General features: G+C 41.3%; 1 protein-coding gene across 1 annotated transcript in view; it reads right to left on the bottom strand.

The window, feature by feature from the left end:
- Positions 1–821: 821 nt before the first annotated feature.
- Positions 822–16,229, bottom strand: part of LOC101122120 (phosphatidylcholine transfer protein-like) — a 40,716-nt gene continuing 25,308 nt past the window's right edge. The window contains exons 2-6 of the mRNA XM_042255243.2: positions 11,128–11,242; positions 7,475–7,554; positions 5,656–5,827; positions 4,646–4,713; positions 822–3,546 (exon numbers count right to left, since the gene is read on the bottom strand). Of these exons, the coding sequence (XP_042111177.1) occupies positions 3,493–3,546; positions 4,646–4,713; positions 5,656–5,827; positions 7,475–7,554; positions 11,128–11,242 (489 nt within the window). The 3' untranslated portion in view covers positions 822–3,492. The remainder of the gene's footprint in view (positions 3,547–4,645; positions 4,714–5,655; positions 5,828–7,474; positions 7,555–11,127; positions 11,243–16,229) is intronic.

The following is a 16,229-nucleotide window of genomic DNA, read 5'->3' as shown; positions in this document are numbered from 1 at the left end:
ACTATTTATTTGGTATTCAATGCACTACCCCTTCTAAAGAGAAAAGACAAAATCTAAGGTATCCCATTAATATTTTTGCTGCTTCTGGGAATTAATTGCTGAAATTCTATGCCCATTAATCAAAGTGTAGTACCATCACACACAGTAATTAAAATGTTACCAAATATTTTAAGACTGTCCCTTTGTACAGACTATCTTTCCTTCCAAATTTCAAGAGAAAATTAGAAAATCGGAAAGTCTTCTGGTGGTGGGAGAAGTGGACAACTTAGGTAGAATTCCTGAGAAAAAACTATAGAGTCAACCACAATACTAATTCAATAATAAGGGAACTATTATCCCTTTCCAAGGCTAGAATGCTGAAGTGGTTTGCCATTCCTTTGTCCAGTGGACCACATATTGTCAGAACTCTCCACCATGACCTGTCCTTCTTGGGTGGCCCTGCATGGCATGGCCACCTGCCTGGGTCCAACCCCAGTGGATCCAGGGAATTCGAAGTGGGGACAGAGTCGGAGTCTGGGAAAGGACTATTAGAAATATAAAGAAATTAGGAAAGAATAGTGTAGTAGGAAAATTAGTGGAGAAAAGAGGCTGAATAACTTGGTTTACGCAGAAAACTAATAAAACCTCAAGACAAGAGGTTTGCATCATCTATGTCAGGCCACCGGCGCCCACTTGAATAGCAGAGGGTGCCCCACCTTGGGCTCCCTCTCGAGTGGATCTTAGAAGCCAGGGCAAGTAAGTAGACTTGGTGAGCTTCCGCACTCCAGATGGGAATTCAGCCGGAAAAGGGGAGGAAAAAAACAACATGGGGGAGCCCAGCATTGGTGCAAGACTCACGACTTTATTTTCAAAAGCAGCTTATATACCCCAAGTTGTGCATAAAGAAATAATGGAATATGCAGAGTTATGCAGGGGCAGTAGTCCTGACCCTCATTGAGACTAGGCTTTCTTTTTGCATACCTTCCAGTATACAAAAGGTCTCAGGTGGTTTACATTATCTTCTGGCCAATAGGCCTGTTAACATTTTTATGGCTTCTTCCTGGATAAATGTCTATCAACAAGAAAAACTCTTTTTCCCTAGAAGAGTTTTTTCTTTACTCTGCATCACCCTCAAAGTACTAAATAAAGTTACATTCCTGTAGAACAAAGGTGAAATGGGTTACAACAAAGAAAGTACTTAACTCAAAGATCTAATGTTGCTAATACCAGGTCTACTACCTGTTTTTTCTATATACCAACTATATCTACAAATAAAAGATATGAAAACTTGGCAGCAAGTATTGGCTCAACAAATGAAACCTTTAATCAGTCCTATTCTAATGATTTTGACTCCTTGGAAGCCCCTACATTCCTAGGATGTTTTAAGCTTCCTGAGCCTCTCGCAGTCGGGAGGCCACAAACAATCACATGAGCAGCTGTAAGAGTCTGGCAGCCAGGCTAGAAAGCCATCAGAGGGGCTTTTGGATTGAAACACTCTTATTATGCCCAGGAGATTTATTATCTAAAAGCTCTAAATTAACTTTTTCCAGAAAAAGGTGGTGGGCGGACAGCCCCCTGTTAATGTCAGAAGAGTAGGTGGAAAGCATAACACGGAAAAGCAGGCAGACTCTGGTTTTGGGGGGTGGATGCTCAGGAAATTCTAGGGGGAACCCCTGAAGCCTGATCACACCCTTGCATTCTGTCAGGCTTCTTTCCTCATGACCTTTGCCATGGGCGGGATTTCTCACACTGGCTCCCGGCAACCACCTGAGAAGGTGGTTCAGTTTCACTGAGTTACATAAGACTGTGATCCATGTGATCATTTTGGTTAGTTTTCTGTGATTGTGGTTTTCATTCTGTGTGCCCTCTGATACATGAGGATAAGAGGCTTGTGGGGAAAACTGGGACTTGTTCTGGTGTACAGGGCCACGCTCAGTAAATCTTTAACCCAATTTTCTGCTGGTAGGTGAGGCTGTGCTCCCTCCCTATAGTCTGGCCTGAGGCAGCCCAGTCCTAGAGTTTGCACTCTTTATGGTAGGCTATAGGCTCTATGATAGGGGTAATGGCAGCCTCCTCCTAAGGACTTATGCCAGTATGCCTGCCATGCCTCCCAGGACTGCTGCTGCCAGTGCTCCTAAACCTGCAGCAGGCCACTGTCAACCCAGTGAGATATCCAGACAATACATTAAAAAGCAGAGACATTACTTTGCCAACAAAAGTCTGTCTAGTCAAAGCTATGTTTCCTATCCAGTAGTCATGTACTGATACAAGAGTTGGACCATAAAGAAGACTGAGCACCAAAGAATTGATGCTTTTGAACTGTGGTGTTGGAGAAGACTTGAGAGTCCCTTGGACTGCAAGGATATAAAACCAGTCAATCCTAAAGGAAATCGATCCTGAATACTCATAGGAAGGACTGATGCTGAAGCTGAAACTCCAATACTTTGGTCACCTGATGCAAAGAGCCAACTCATTGGAAAAGACCCTAATGCTGTGAAAACTGAGGGTAGTAGGAGGACAGGGACACAGAGGATGAGATGGCTGGATGGCATCATTGACTCAATGAACATGAGTTTGTGCAAACTCTGGGGGATGTGTGAGACAGGAAGCCTGGCATGCTGCAGTCATGGGGTTACAAAGAGTCAAACACAACTGAGCCAACTTAACAACAAAAACAATTATCCCTCCAACATCTCCAAACATTCTAGAAGAGAAATTCATTTCTTGCCTAAAAGAAAATTTATTCAATGCTGTGTGTAAAACAGGTTAGTTTCTTTTAACTGCCAGAGCTGTCTTGATACCTCAATGTTCAGAAATTCAGAGCTAATGAGGTACAGACAGCCTTCTCCAGTGGCAGAGAAAAACCTAGACACCAGTATTGAGATAACTGTCATCACACTATACATGTAGTCAGGTCTGCAACATTTTTCAAAATGATTTGAAATCGAAACTGCTCATGATCCTCTACAAATAGAAATGGGGAGAGGCTTAGTAGATTATTGTCTCAAATCAGGCAAATCAAGTCAGCAAAGCAAAAGGGAAATGGACATGAGTCTTCCATTCTTTCTGTACTGCGAGTCAACTCTGAAGGTAATGCACCTGCAACAAGAAGTCACCCTCTTGTGTTGCAAAAACTCACATGTGGGAAGGAGACAACTTGCTCAGGTCAGTCACTCTTAGGCAGTGTTACCACTCCTCCACCAACCATCCCCCGAGAATGCAACAATGGAATGACTGGGTTCCTTCCTGAGGATTCCCCTTTTAAAAACTAAACAATCAAGGGTTTTCCAAATCTGATCCACATTCTACAGTGAAACAAGGCAGTGTGTCCCAGAGTGGGGTGAATGGGAAAGGAAGCTAGGCATCAGGCTGGCACACTTGGGCACAAGGTGCTGGAGAGGGTGCAGGCTTCTGAGATGGAAAAATGACAGGCATGCTGAGCATCATAGTTGTGGCACTTCCAGGGACATCATGCATGAACAAAAAGCTTCCAAATCTCTCTTAGGTTCTTCTCTAGTACCTCAGACAGGCATCCTCCAGGTCAGCCAGGAAGCCAGGAATTCCATTCTGCAAAGAAAAGGAGATTGTCATTACTCTGTCCTCACAGCAACTACTCTTGATTCTCAGGATGTGGCAAAGGTGAAGGAAGATGCCTTGGGGAATAATAAATATGACAATAGGGCTCCTGATAAGATTTCAACAGAAGGTTGTGACTGATGATGAAAAAGGTAAGACTCGGGGCACAGGTAAGGTAGGGGCCACAGTTGTCAGACCTTGCATGTTTTAGCTTTTGCTAGTAGAAAGCTATGACAATTCTAAGACACTATTTTTGAAAAGAAAAAGAAAAACTCAGGAAATGGGACTGGGCTGGGCTGTGTGATTCTTCCAAAAAGACGAAAGAAAGAACTTGTTTTACAAAATTAGAATTTGGTAAGAATTGGGAGCAAGAGGTGGGATATGTCACCCCTTAGGTAGTGTTGAACATTGCCCAGACTTTCCCCAAATGTTGTTTTGGTCACTCCTTCTCTACATTGTGGAAATATCCATTCCCGTTTTTTCTGGAGGTAAGATACTGATAGCTTCCCTAGATTACATAGTCAGAAGTAGGGACCAGAATTCAAACTATGATGTGTTTTATTCAAGTTTGTGTACTTTTTCACTCTCCCTGGGAATTGGTGAGCCCACCAGCCCATAAGTAGGACCTCATGAATGGTCTCCATGGGTGATCTGCATACCACTGAAGTCCCTTCTCCTTATAGAAAGAAAACACAAAAATGAAACTGGAGGCTTCCTCAAGCTTGAACATATCTCATTGTCTCCCAAGCCATGTTGGCCTAACTCCTCCATAAGCAGATACAGGGTCCACAAGCACCCTTGTTCCTACAAGGAGCAGGTTATTGCCCAAAGGTTCCAGAAAGTGATGCTGGCAGGATCTTGGTGGGAAATTAGTAGGGGAGATGATATTCCAGGTTAAGATTTTGGTCTTTTGTCCCAACCTCAGTCCTGGGTGTTGGCAACCCCAGTCCTAACCAGAGTCAGTCAAACATGCTGCTTCGTAAAACAGCATCATGAGGCCTGAGATTGCACGTCTCCTCAGTCAAACAGCCCCACAGGATAAGTCAACATTTGTCAAACACACTTCCCCTCCTGCCTCTGGGGGTCTCACCTTGACAACCAAGTTGATGATCCAGGATGGAATACGGCCACCAGGGTTTATGAAGCAATAAATTAATACTAGAGAGGGAAAGAAAGGACAATTCAAAAGGAGGAAAAATACAGCAGCAAACATCCAGGTTTATATTCAGGCCAAGAAATTAAGGAGGGAGGTAGCACACAATTTAAGTGGACTCTCCCATCTCCTTTATGGGAGACTTATATACACACTTTGGCAAACAGTCAAGGCACATTCTGCTGCTATTTATTAAACCCATGGCAAGTGCTAGATGGGGAGGGCATGGCAATCCACTCCAGTATTCCTGCCTGGAGAATCCTCATGGACAGAGGAGCCTGGTGGGCTACAGTCCATAGAGTTGGACATGACTGAAGTGACTTAGCATAGCACTGCATAGCATAGCATAAGTGCTAGATATTTGGATATATATCTCACTTCGTTATTCCTCTCAATTATCTTAATTATAAAAGTTGATAGGGGGTAATGCATCCAAGGTGGCAGATCTAACACACATCAGAACAACTGTTCAGATTTTACTGCAGTCTCAAGGCCACACCCATTCCAGTCCAGCAGGTGGCCACATGAACCCCTCCCAGATTCTCTCCTGAGTATGGAACTCAAGGCAGACAGGTCCTGAGTCCTTTAGTTTTGCTGAGTGAGAGGTACCTCCTCAGAGATGATCCCATTAGCCTTCCTGCTCACCTCCAGCCAGAATGTGCAGTACAAGGGCAGCCTGAAGTGAATTCCTAACCCTTTTGGTTCACTTCGATGTTCTGATTTCATTCGGACAATGCAAAAGTAAGTAAAAAATAGATTGATCAGATTTAAACATCCACGTTGCATTGTAGCCAAACTTCAGGGGTGAACTGAATCTCCTCTGTTTCCTTGGAGCCCATGCCACGTTCTCTGACCTCAGGGAAAACGCATCATGCATTTTCTGAGCCTCACAGTCACCACAGCCTTCACAGGGTGCACCAGCACACCGACAGCTGCCTTCTTTTTACCTTTGCTCCGGTTACTGCCATCACTCTCCATGGCCAGCTTCACCTGGCACTGCCTCACCCGGATGAATCCTGACCTCTCTGGAAACTGTGGCACTGAGGTGCCCTTGGCGAGGACCACCTGAATCTTCCGCCCTCTGAAGTCCAGTTCTCGCCGCTGCTGCACATAGACGCACTACACTGCCAGTCAAGGCAAGACCATCAAACCTCTCAGATGGATAAAAGGAAAGCCCACCAGTCAGAAACAAAAGGCAGTTATTTTGTTGCCTCCACTTGGTGTTTGCTCCCTTAAACTGCCAGTTCACTTCCTGCTTGGTCTGCCTAACTTCCCTGCAGAGCCCTGTCGCCTCCCACCTGGTGTTCTCTTTTCATAGCAGGCTTGGTGTATTTACTCAGTTCCCAGCTGGTGTCTGACTCTTTGTGACCCCATGGACTGTAGCCTGACAGGTTCTTCTGTCCATAGGATTTCTCAGGCAAGAATACTGGAGTGGGTTGCCAGGTCCTCCTCCAGGGAATCTTCCTGAGCCAGGGCTCAAACCCACAGCTTCTGCATATCTTGTACTGGCAGGCAGATTCTTCACCACTGAGCCACCTGGGAAGCTCAAGAGCATGCATTACCTACCTGTCAATGATTCCTTGCTGCTCTAATTATGAGGGAAACCCACTCCTCCTTTCTCCAATAAAGCAATTAGATCTCAGAGGATTGGTCATTTATCAGCTGTTATCCTGGGTAACTTAATTTTTCTGAGATTCAGCTTCACTTCACTTCCCTGGTGGCTCAGAGGATAAAGCATCTGCCTGCAATGCAGGAGACCCGGGTTCGATCCCTGGGTTGGGAAGATCCCTGGAGAAGGAAATGGCAAACCACTCCAGTATTCTTGCCTGGAGAATCCCATGGACAGAGGAGCCTGGCGCGCTACAGGCCGTGAGGTCGCAAGGAGTCGGACATGACTGAGTGACTTCACTTTCACTTTCACTGTGTAAGAAAACAGAGTAACACTGCCTGTAGACAGTCTTGGTGGGGGCATTGGAGAAAGACTGGAGCAGACTCTCACTCAGGAAACAATGGGGTCATTGCTCTCTGTCCTCCCCTTAAGCCCTAATCATTGACCTCTGGGCACAGAGGATGGCCAGGCAAGCTTATTTACACCTGGTGACCACAGAAAGATATGTAGATATACAAATATTAGTAGGCAAATGTCCTCAATGGTTCTGGTTCAGGTTCACCAAGAGTAATATAATCATTTCATCTCAATAAAGATTCACAGACCAGCCACTATGTCTATGGCACTATTACAGGGAAGGTAATTCAATTTAAAAAAACTGAACAGGAAACACACACACACACACACACACGAGGCCCAGAGCCAATGCTGGGGGAGGAGGGGTGGTGGAGAGAGCTGGAAATGCGGGGCCTGAGTTCCATCCCCGAGTCGGCTGCTAACCACCTGACTGTGCGCCTCAGTCATCTTAACTCTCTGGGTCCCAGCTTCCTCCTCTACAGACTGAGGGAGTGTATTGAATACTCTTGAAGAAAAGTTGTTTTCAGGCCCCCAAATCTGTGGTACAAGGATTTTCTAGGTAAATTCTCAGGAAAGTATGAGCTGCCTTCCCACAATTATAGATGCTCCATGTCATCAGACCCAGAAATCACACTGAGATGTCTGAAAGCTACACAAGAAGTAGCAGCTTTAGTAGATGCTTATGCAGGAGACAAAGACAATGTTGTCCACACCTTCTGGATATACTGCCATTGGGTCATGGCCATGGGGAACAAAAACACTTAGAAAGCTGAATAATAGTATGTGTTCAAAAAGGATACATCTCTGTTGGACAGTAAAAAAGGGAACACCATTTTCATGTAGATCACTGTTTCTCCATTGCATTCTGTTTCATAGGCTTCTATTAGACAAAGCAAAACAAAAAAACAACACAAAAGACGTTATTGCATCTGGCAGTCCCTTTGGCTTCAATTAACAAGAAGATTTGATATGACAACCTTGTAGGGTGATAAACCACTAACTCACGAGGCATTGAATTTTAGAGAAAGTCAGGTATTTAGAACAACTGAAATCTTGTTGTCCAGGGACAGTGTCTGGTAGATTGAAAGACACAGTAAAAATAAAAGAACCCAACAAAACTTGTTCATTGTATAGCACAAATAGCATTCTAAGACAGAATGCAGTGAAACAACATTGGGCATCCAAAAATAAATTTTCAAGTTCTAAAATCTTGGTAATCATCAGGTGTCACTACAGTGCCAATAATTTTTCTGTTGTGACCTTTCTTCTCATCTTCAATTTTGTGACATATTACAGGTGTCCTGGAACTGAGCAACCCAGTTTAGAAATGAAGTTTCCAGAGAGGTTACTGTTCTTCCCAAAAAGCTAGAAAGTGGCTAAACTATGTTAACTGTAAGATTTTTGCCTCTCTCCCATGTTGCTTTATGTCACAGTTACAGGGACCAAATCTCCTTAATATCCACCATGCTACTGTGTGCAAATAGCATCAGCTCTTGGAGAGAGAGAGCAAAGCGACGCTATGAAGTGCACAGCCTCTGTGCTCAAGCTGTGTGGGAAGATTCCAACTAACCATTTAGAGAAGGAGCCAAGCCTAAGTTTCTGAAGGGAACAAGAAAATCCCTTGAGAAGGTGCTGACAGCACAGAAATGTATTATCTAATTCAGCTTTTGAAAGAAAGAAAACCTATTAGAAGGAGACCACAGAGTAAAGAATTTATCAGTCCGTTACTACAAGAGGTTGAAGATGACCTTGAAAGGAAGAGAATGAGTAGACATCTGCTGCTTTTACCTGCTCAGCTATGACTCTTGCACCAGAATCTCATTCTCCTTCAGGGCATCACCTTTTGCCTCCTTCTCCACTATGTGGTTTAAGCAGGACTGCTCAGTTCAGTTCAGTCACTCAGTCATGTCTGACTCTGAGACCCTATGGACCGCAGCACAACAAGCCTCCCTGTCCATCATCAACTCCCGGGGTTTACTCAAACTCATGTCCATTGAGTCAGTGATGCCATCCAACCATCTCATCTTCTGTCCTCGCCTTCTCCTCCCGCCTTCAATCTTTCCGAGCATCAGGATCTTTTCAAATAAGTCAGCTCTTCCCATCAGGTGGCCAAATTATTGGAGTTTCAGCTTCAACATCAATCCTTCCAAGGAACACTCGGGACTGATCTCCTTTAGGATAGACTAGTTGGATCTCCTTGCAGTCCAAGGGACTCTCAAGAGTCTTCTCCAACACCACAGTTCAAAAGCATCAATTCTTCAGCGCTCAGCTTTCTTTATAGTCCAACTCTGACACTGGAAAAACCATAGCTCTGACTATGCAGACTTTTGTTAACAAAGTAATGGCTCTGCTTTTTAATATTCTGTCTAGGTTGGCCATAACTTTCTTTCCAAGGAGTAAGTGTCTTTTAATTTCATGGCTGCAGTCACCAACTGCAGTGATTTTGGAGCCTCCCAAAATAAAATCAGCCCGTTTCCACTGTTTCCCAATCTATTTTCCATGAAGTGATGGGGCCAGATGCCATGATCTTAGTTTTCTGAATGTTGAGCTTTAAGCCAACTTTTTCACTCTCCTCTTTCACTTTTATCAAGAGGGTCTTTAGTTCTTCACTTTCTGCCATAAGAGTGGTGTCATCTGCATATTTTAGGTTATTGATATTTCTCCCAGTGATCTTGATTCCAGCTTGTGCTTCATCCAGCCCAGGGTTTCTCATGATGTACTCTGCATATAAGTTAAATAAGCAAGGCGACAATATACAGCCTTGACATACTCCTTTCCCAATTTGGAAGCAGTCTGTTGTTCCATGTTCAGTTCTAACTGTTGCTTCCTGACCTGCATACAGATTTCTCAAGTGGCAGGTCAGGTTGTCTGGTATTCCCAGACTGACTCAGTGTTCATTTCAAGGCTGGGAAGATCAGCAGAACGTGGTCACAGTGATTAGTTCAGGGAAGGCATATGTGGACAGAATCCTGGCTTGCCACTCTAGCAAGTTTAGGCCCAAAAGCTTCTCAGGTAGCTTATAGAAGATCTGGGAGGACCACAGTTAGGTTAAGAACCTCAGGATTATTCCAGAAAAGTCAAAGTACTGCAGCCTCTGGACCATCCTCCATAGTGTGGACTGTTGATAGCAAGTACCACACATCAGAGGCCCTGTAAATGGCTACAGCACATGACTGAATCACAACTGGTAGGGAGATGGACAGAGAACATCCGGCTTCTCCCTCAACTATATGGCACCACCATTACCCATAAAGTAAGAGTATTTGAAAACAGTCTGTGGCCCTAAACCATGACAAACATGCCAAAGGAAATAATATATGATCCAGGCTGAGGCGAGAAGAGCCAATCCTGAGACTCTGGATGCCATCAGTAGGAAAGTTCCTATTCCTCAGGAGTTGTGTACCTGGTTAAAATGTAAGCCTGCATCTTCTGGTGGCCTCTCTGCATGACATAGAATCTGCCTGAGAATGTGGTCAATACAGAAGGAAACAGAGTCAAGCTGGAGAAATGAACTATTATGTGTAGCTATCGTGGAAGCCAGACAACCATGGATTTTCTATGTCCTGAACCAATACACACTTTTTCCTTTCATTACACTGCACTTTGTTAGCTTTTCTTCCTTGCAACCAGGATTCCTTACCGCAGCAAGTGCCTGTCAGGGTTTCTGGCCCCTGAGCTAGCTGTATCTGTTCCACTGTGCCTGGAACAGTAGAGGTCACTCCCTACTCTAAGTGCCAGAAAGATCCCCTATCTAATGCCACTCATAATTCTCCATCATTTCTGGGAAAAATAAGAAGTGTAGCTAGGTGACCAGCCTAGGCCCTTGGGTCTCTGGGCTCTCCTCCCAGCCTAATTCCAGATTCTGCTACCCCAACAAATCCAAAAGCATCCAACTGCTCACAGATTTAAAAAAAATAAAAAATTCATGTTGTTTCATGACTTCCTCATTTTACTCATACTGTTCCCTGGGCCAAATGTCCTTAAACCACTCACACTTCACTTTTCACCTCACCATGTATATATATGCTTGCTATTTATAAAACTTTGATTCAATTTGTTAAACAAAGCTCAGACACCACTTCCTCCAAGAAGCCTTCCATGCTTTTCCAGGTGTATGTGTGTGTGTGTGTGTATGTATATGTATATGAATATGTGTGTGTGTGTGTATATATATATATATATATATATATATATATGTATATGTATGAGATGACAACAAACTTGTAGTAAGTTCAAACAGGAGCAACAGGACAGTGAATCTATTAAAGTATAAAAAGGAAGTCCTAGAAATATTGAAGGCATATTTCAGCACAGCACCTCAGATATTTAAGCCAAAATTTAAAATGAAACATAGTATAACAGAAAGTAAACCTATTGATCTCTGCTGGTTAGAGAAAATAGCAATAGATCCTACCTTCTAATTGCTTTTTTTAAAGGAATACATGTCACTCACCTGTAACTTGTGGGATCCGCCGTTTTATATAGCCTAAATTCGTAAAGGTATCTGCAAGTAGATCTGGTGGAGCTCTCAGAGTACCAATGAGCTTATACTCATAAAGTCCAGTTGGCTGTAAAATGAGAACAGATAGAAACAGCCTATTGATTCCCAAGTTGCTATTACACAGCATATGAAAAATAGTTGCTTGTGCCATCTCACTACTGGGCATCTCCTCTGCAGTCTTGGAAATGCAATGGTGGAAAAACAGGTGAAGATCTTGCTGATCTTGCTGTCATAGTTCTATTTGTTCTTTGCCACAGGTGCTGGTGATAGCTATCCAGGTAATTTAAGTAGGATAAAAGAAGGTTATGTGATAAATGGTGTCTAGTTTTGGGGGGCTGGTGGTTTGTTGCATATCACCAGGTGTTCAGGGAATGTCTCTATGAAGGATTTATCAGAAGAGTTTGTTCTGAGTGTTAGAAGGAGCTGGCCATGGGAAGATGAGAAAAGCCCATTCCTGGTAGAGAGAAGGCCCACAGGCTGATGGATTGATTGTCTTACTCAAAGAACAGAAAGTCAGGGAGACCACAGAATTGTGATGGGGGAAAGTGATAGGAGCTGCTCTCAGAGAAGTAGTGGGGGCTGGATCCAGAGGGCTTTGTGAACCAAGGCAATGGGCAAAAAGATTTTATTCTAGTAGCTATGGAAAGCCAGTCCATAACTTAAAATAGGGAATTTATTTTTTTAATAGTTCTTGCTTCTTGGTAGAAAATAGAGCATAAATGAGTAAGGATATGGGTTAGAAGACCAGTACAATGATCCAGAGAAGAGAGGTTGATGATTGGCCAGAGCAGTAACAATAGTGATGGGGAAAAGTCAGTAATTTGGGGAAACATTTTGGAAGTAATGTCAACAGAAATTGCTGACAGGTTGGCTGTAGAGACAGAGATAGCTAGAACAAATCTTGTAACATTTGCTTAAACAACCAGGTAGATGGGAGATTCATTTTCTGAGAGAGAGAAAGCTTGCAGAGGTGGTGATCTGAGGGCTGACCAAAAGTTCTATTTTGAGCATGTTGAGTTCGAAGCGCTTATTAAACACTCATGTGGAAATGTCACATAGGCAGAGTTCAGACTATTTTAGATAACCATGGGCCATAATGAAACCCAAAACATTATTGTTTTACCAATTCCAAGATGGAATTTTTCAGCAACTGCTTTTTTTTCTCTATAAAAAACTTGCGTATTAAAGAAATAAATTTTTTAAGAATGAAAAAGGTATACATGTAGCTAGAGAACAGATTTGTGGATAGAACAGAAGAAGGAGAGGGTGGCACAAATTGGGAGAGCAGCATTGAAACATATATATTAACATATGTGGAATAGAAAGCTAGTGGAAGCTGTTGTATAACACAGGGAGCTCAGCCTAGTGCTCTGTGACAACCTAGAGGGATGGGATGAAGTGGGGGAATAATGGAGGAGATGTATAAGAGGGAGGGGATATATGTATGCACGGCTGGTTCATGGTGTTGTATTGCAGAAACCAATACAACATTGTAAAGCAATTATCCTCCAATTTAAAAATTTTTTTAAAGATAAAAAAAAAAAAGAACAAAATGGGGGAAGAAACGCCAGCTTCAAACCATGCTGGTCCTTTTTATTCAGAAAAAAAAGATTATTTCTAAATTTCTAAGTACAAGAGATTTTCTTTGTTTTCAAGCCATATTCTGTGAGGATGTAGGCTGGAGGGGATACACTTCACTCTCTGTACAATGGCAGCTAATTCCTGACACCCCTGCCAAAAGGTTTATTGTACAATTCCTGAACCTCTTAGCAAAGTGTTCTGTGTTAAGATTAAACTAATGACTAAATTCCGATACAAAAACAAACAAACGAAACAAAGATGAACCTTTTAAATGTACCTATACTTCCAGATGCTAACGCAATCCTAATGGCTAACCAAAGATGAATGAACCTACATCCTTGAACACTGTTCCAAGAACATATATGAAGTCAAGGTGTAAACGTGAAAATCTTTCTAGAGATCCTGAGGCTTCAAGGGTCTCCTGACTTAGGTGGCATAACAATAATTCTCAGTTTAGGAATCTCAGATGTCTATGAAAGTACCTGGCAAAAAATGGAAAGTAAAGTTGAAACTGAATTCATAAGGATGTTTCAGCTCTAAGAGTATGTGGCATTATACCAAGACTTTTCAATCAGCAAATGAGAAACTGATAGGTCTGACCTCCATGTGTGCTGTGCTATGGATGCCCCACAGGAAGAACAGGATTCAAGGGAAAAGTCCTCCTTCTCCTTCTGTCTCCTCCCATCAGCTTCACAGATGGGAAGAGGATGAGGCTTTATACCCAGCACACATCTACACCCATACACATTTTAGTTAGCTTGGGAAGACAAAGAATTAGCTTCTGTTCAAGAATAGTGTGGCCCCATTTTCTATACACAGTGAGCAAGAAAGATAGCTAGGTATAGAGATTATGATCTCCCCAACTTCACATGAATCAGCTTTGGTTATCTGGATAAATGAAGACAGACTGCTTCCTGGAACTAGTTCCCATCCCTCCTGAATGTATTGATAATTTTAACCCTTAGTGACTTCAGTCCTGTCATATTACAGAAAAGAAAAAGCCCTTGAGGAAGAGAAAAACAAAACAGTGTGATTTATGTGAATACCCAAGAATGAACTATTATGACAACTTTCTTTAAAAACTCCCTTCATGGCAGGACTGAGAAATGCCAGAACACCAGAGGACAAATTGTGGGATGACATCTTTCCTTGTCCATCAGCAAAATGTTCTTTACAGGTATTTAGAAGCCTCATCCAAATTCTTGCGTCAAAGACTCATTTCCTTTGAAAGAGGACATATTCACAACTTCATTTTGTCTTTGAAACAATAAAGTGAATTTTTACAACTATAAAACTAATTCATATTCATTAAGAAAAATTATAAAATCTGAAGAAAATTTAAATAACATGTAATGCTAAAGTCCACAAATATCTAATTGCAATATATGATATATTGCTTCTCTTTTGAAAACTTTTTATTGAAGTACAGTTGATTTACAATGTTGTATTAAATTCTGTTTAGTAAAGTGACTCAGTTATAGATATACATACCTTCTTTTCTATAGTCTTTTCCATTATGTTTTAATGTATCACAGGATATTGAATGTAGTTCCTGGGCTATACGGTAGGATTTTGTTGTTTACCCATCTTATATGTAAAAGTTTGCATCTGCGAGCCCCAAACTCCCAATGCATCTCCCCCAGGCAACCACAAATCTGTTCTCTATATCTCTTAGTCAGTTTTTGTTTCATAAACATGCTCATTTGTGTCCTACTTTAGAGTCTATATATAACTGGTAACATATGGTATTTGTCTTTATCTTTCTGACCTGACCTTCACTCAGTATGATCATCTCTAGGTCCATTCTTGTTGCTGCAAAGGGCATTATTTCATTATTTATAATGGCCCAGTGATGATTATATATATACATTTACATATACACACCACATCTTCTTTATCCATTAGTCTGTCGGTGGACATTTGGGTTGTTTCCATGTCTTGACTATTGTAAACAGTGCTGCTATGAACATACAGATGCATTTATCTTTGTGAATTATAGTTTTTCTGATTATATGCCCAGGAGTGGGATTGCTGGATCATATGGCAAATCTATTTTTAGTTTTTTGACATCCTCCATAATTTTTTCCATGACTGCATCAAATTACATTGCCACCAACCCTGTTAAGAGGTTCCTTCTTCTCCACACTCTCTTTAGGATTTATTATTTGTAGATTTTTAATGATGTCCATTATGACTGATGTAAGGTGGTACCAGTGTTGTTTGGATTTTCATTTCTCTAATAATTAGTGACGATGAGCATCTTTTCATGTTCCTATTGGCCATCTGTATATATGTTCTTTGGAGAAATGTCTATTTAGGTCTTCTGCTCATTTTTTGGTTGGGTTGTTTGGTTTTTGGTTTTGGTTTGGTTTTCATCATTTCAGAAGTTAAGTCATGTCAGTGGTATCATTTGCAAATATTTTCTCCAAGTCCATATTTCATCTTTCTGTTTTGTTTATGGTTTCCTTAGCTGTGAAAAATCCTGTAAGTTTCATTAGTTTCCATTTGTTTATTTTTGCTTTTATTTCCATTGCCTTGGAAAACTGAACTAAGAAAACATTGTATACTTTAAATCAGAGAATGTTTTTCTTCTTCTAGGAATTTTATGGTGCCTTGTCTTATATTTAAGTTTTAAGGTATTTTGAGTTTATTTTTGTGTATAGTGTGAGGATATATTCTAACTTCCTTGATTTACATGTGGCTGTCCAACATTCCTAACACTGGCTTGCTAAAAAGACTGCATTTTTCCCATTGCATATTTTTGTTTCCTTTACCAAAGATTAATTGTCCGTAGGTATGTGGTTTTATTGATGAGCTGTCTATTCTGTTCCATTGACCTGAATGATTTATTTACTGTAGCTATGTAGTATTGTCTGAAGGTTATGCCTCCTGCTTTGTTCTCTGTCCTCAGAATTGTTTTGGCAATTCTTTGTCTTTTATGTTTCCATATGAATTTTAGAATTATTTGTTATAGTTCTGGGAAAACTATCATAAATATGTTGATAAGCATTGCATTAAATCTGTATATTGCTTTGGGTAGTATGGCCACTTTAACAAAATTCTTCCAATCCAAGAGCATAGGGTATCTTTCTATTTTTTTAATCCTATTTAATTTCCTCTATTGATGTTTTATATTTATCAGTATGTAAGTCTTTCAACTCCTTGGTCGTGTTTATTCCTAGATATTTTACTTTTCTGGTTCATAATTTAAAGCTTTTTTTTAAAATCCCCTTTCTGATATATGACTGCTAGCATAAAGAAATGCAACTGATTTCTGTATGTTCATCTTATATCCTGCTACTTTGCTGAATTCATTTGCAAGTTCTAATATTTTGCTGTGAAGTCTTTAGTGTTTTGTATATGGGGTATTATGTCACATGCATATAATGACAATTTTATCTTTTCCCTACCATTCTGAATTATATTTTATTCACTTTTCTTGTCTGATTGCTATGGCTAACACACGTCTTCAA

The sequence above is a fragment of the Ovis aries genome, chromosome 11, assembly GCF_016772045.2.
Source record: "Ovis aries strain OAR_USU_Benz2616 breed Rambouillet chromosome 11, ARS-UI_Ramb_v3.0, whole genome shotgun sequence".
NCBI classification, from domain to species: domain Eukaryota; kingdom Metazoa; phylum Chordata; class Mammalia; order Artiodactyla; family Bovidae; genus Ovis; species Ovis aries.
Note: the sequence above shows the minus strand (reverse complement) of the source record. Positions and strands in the feature narration are given on the sequence as shown.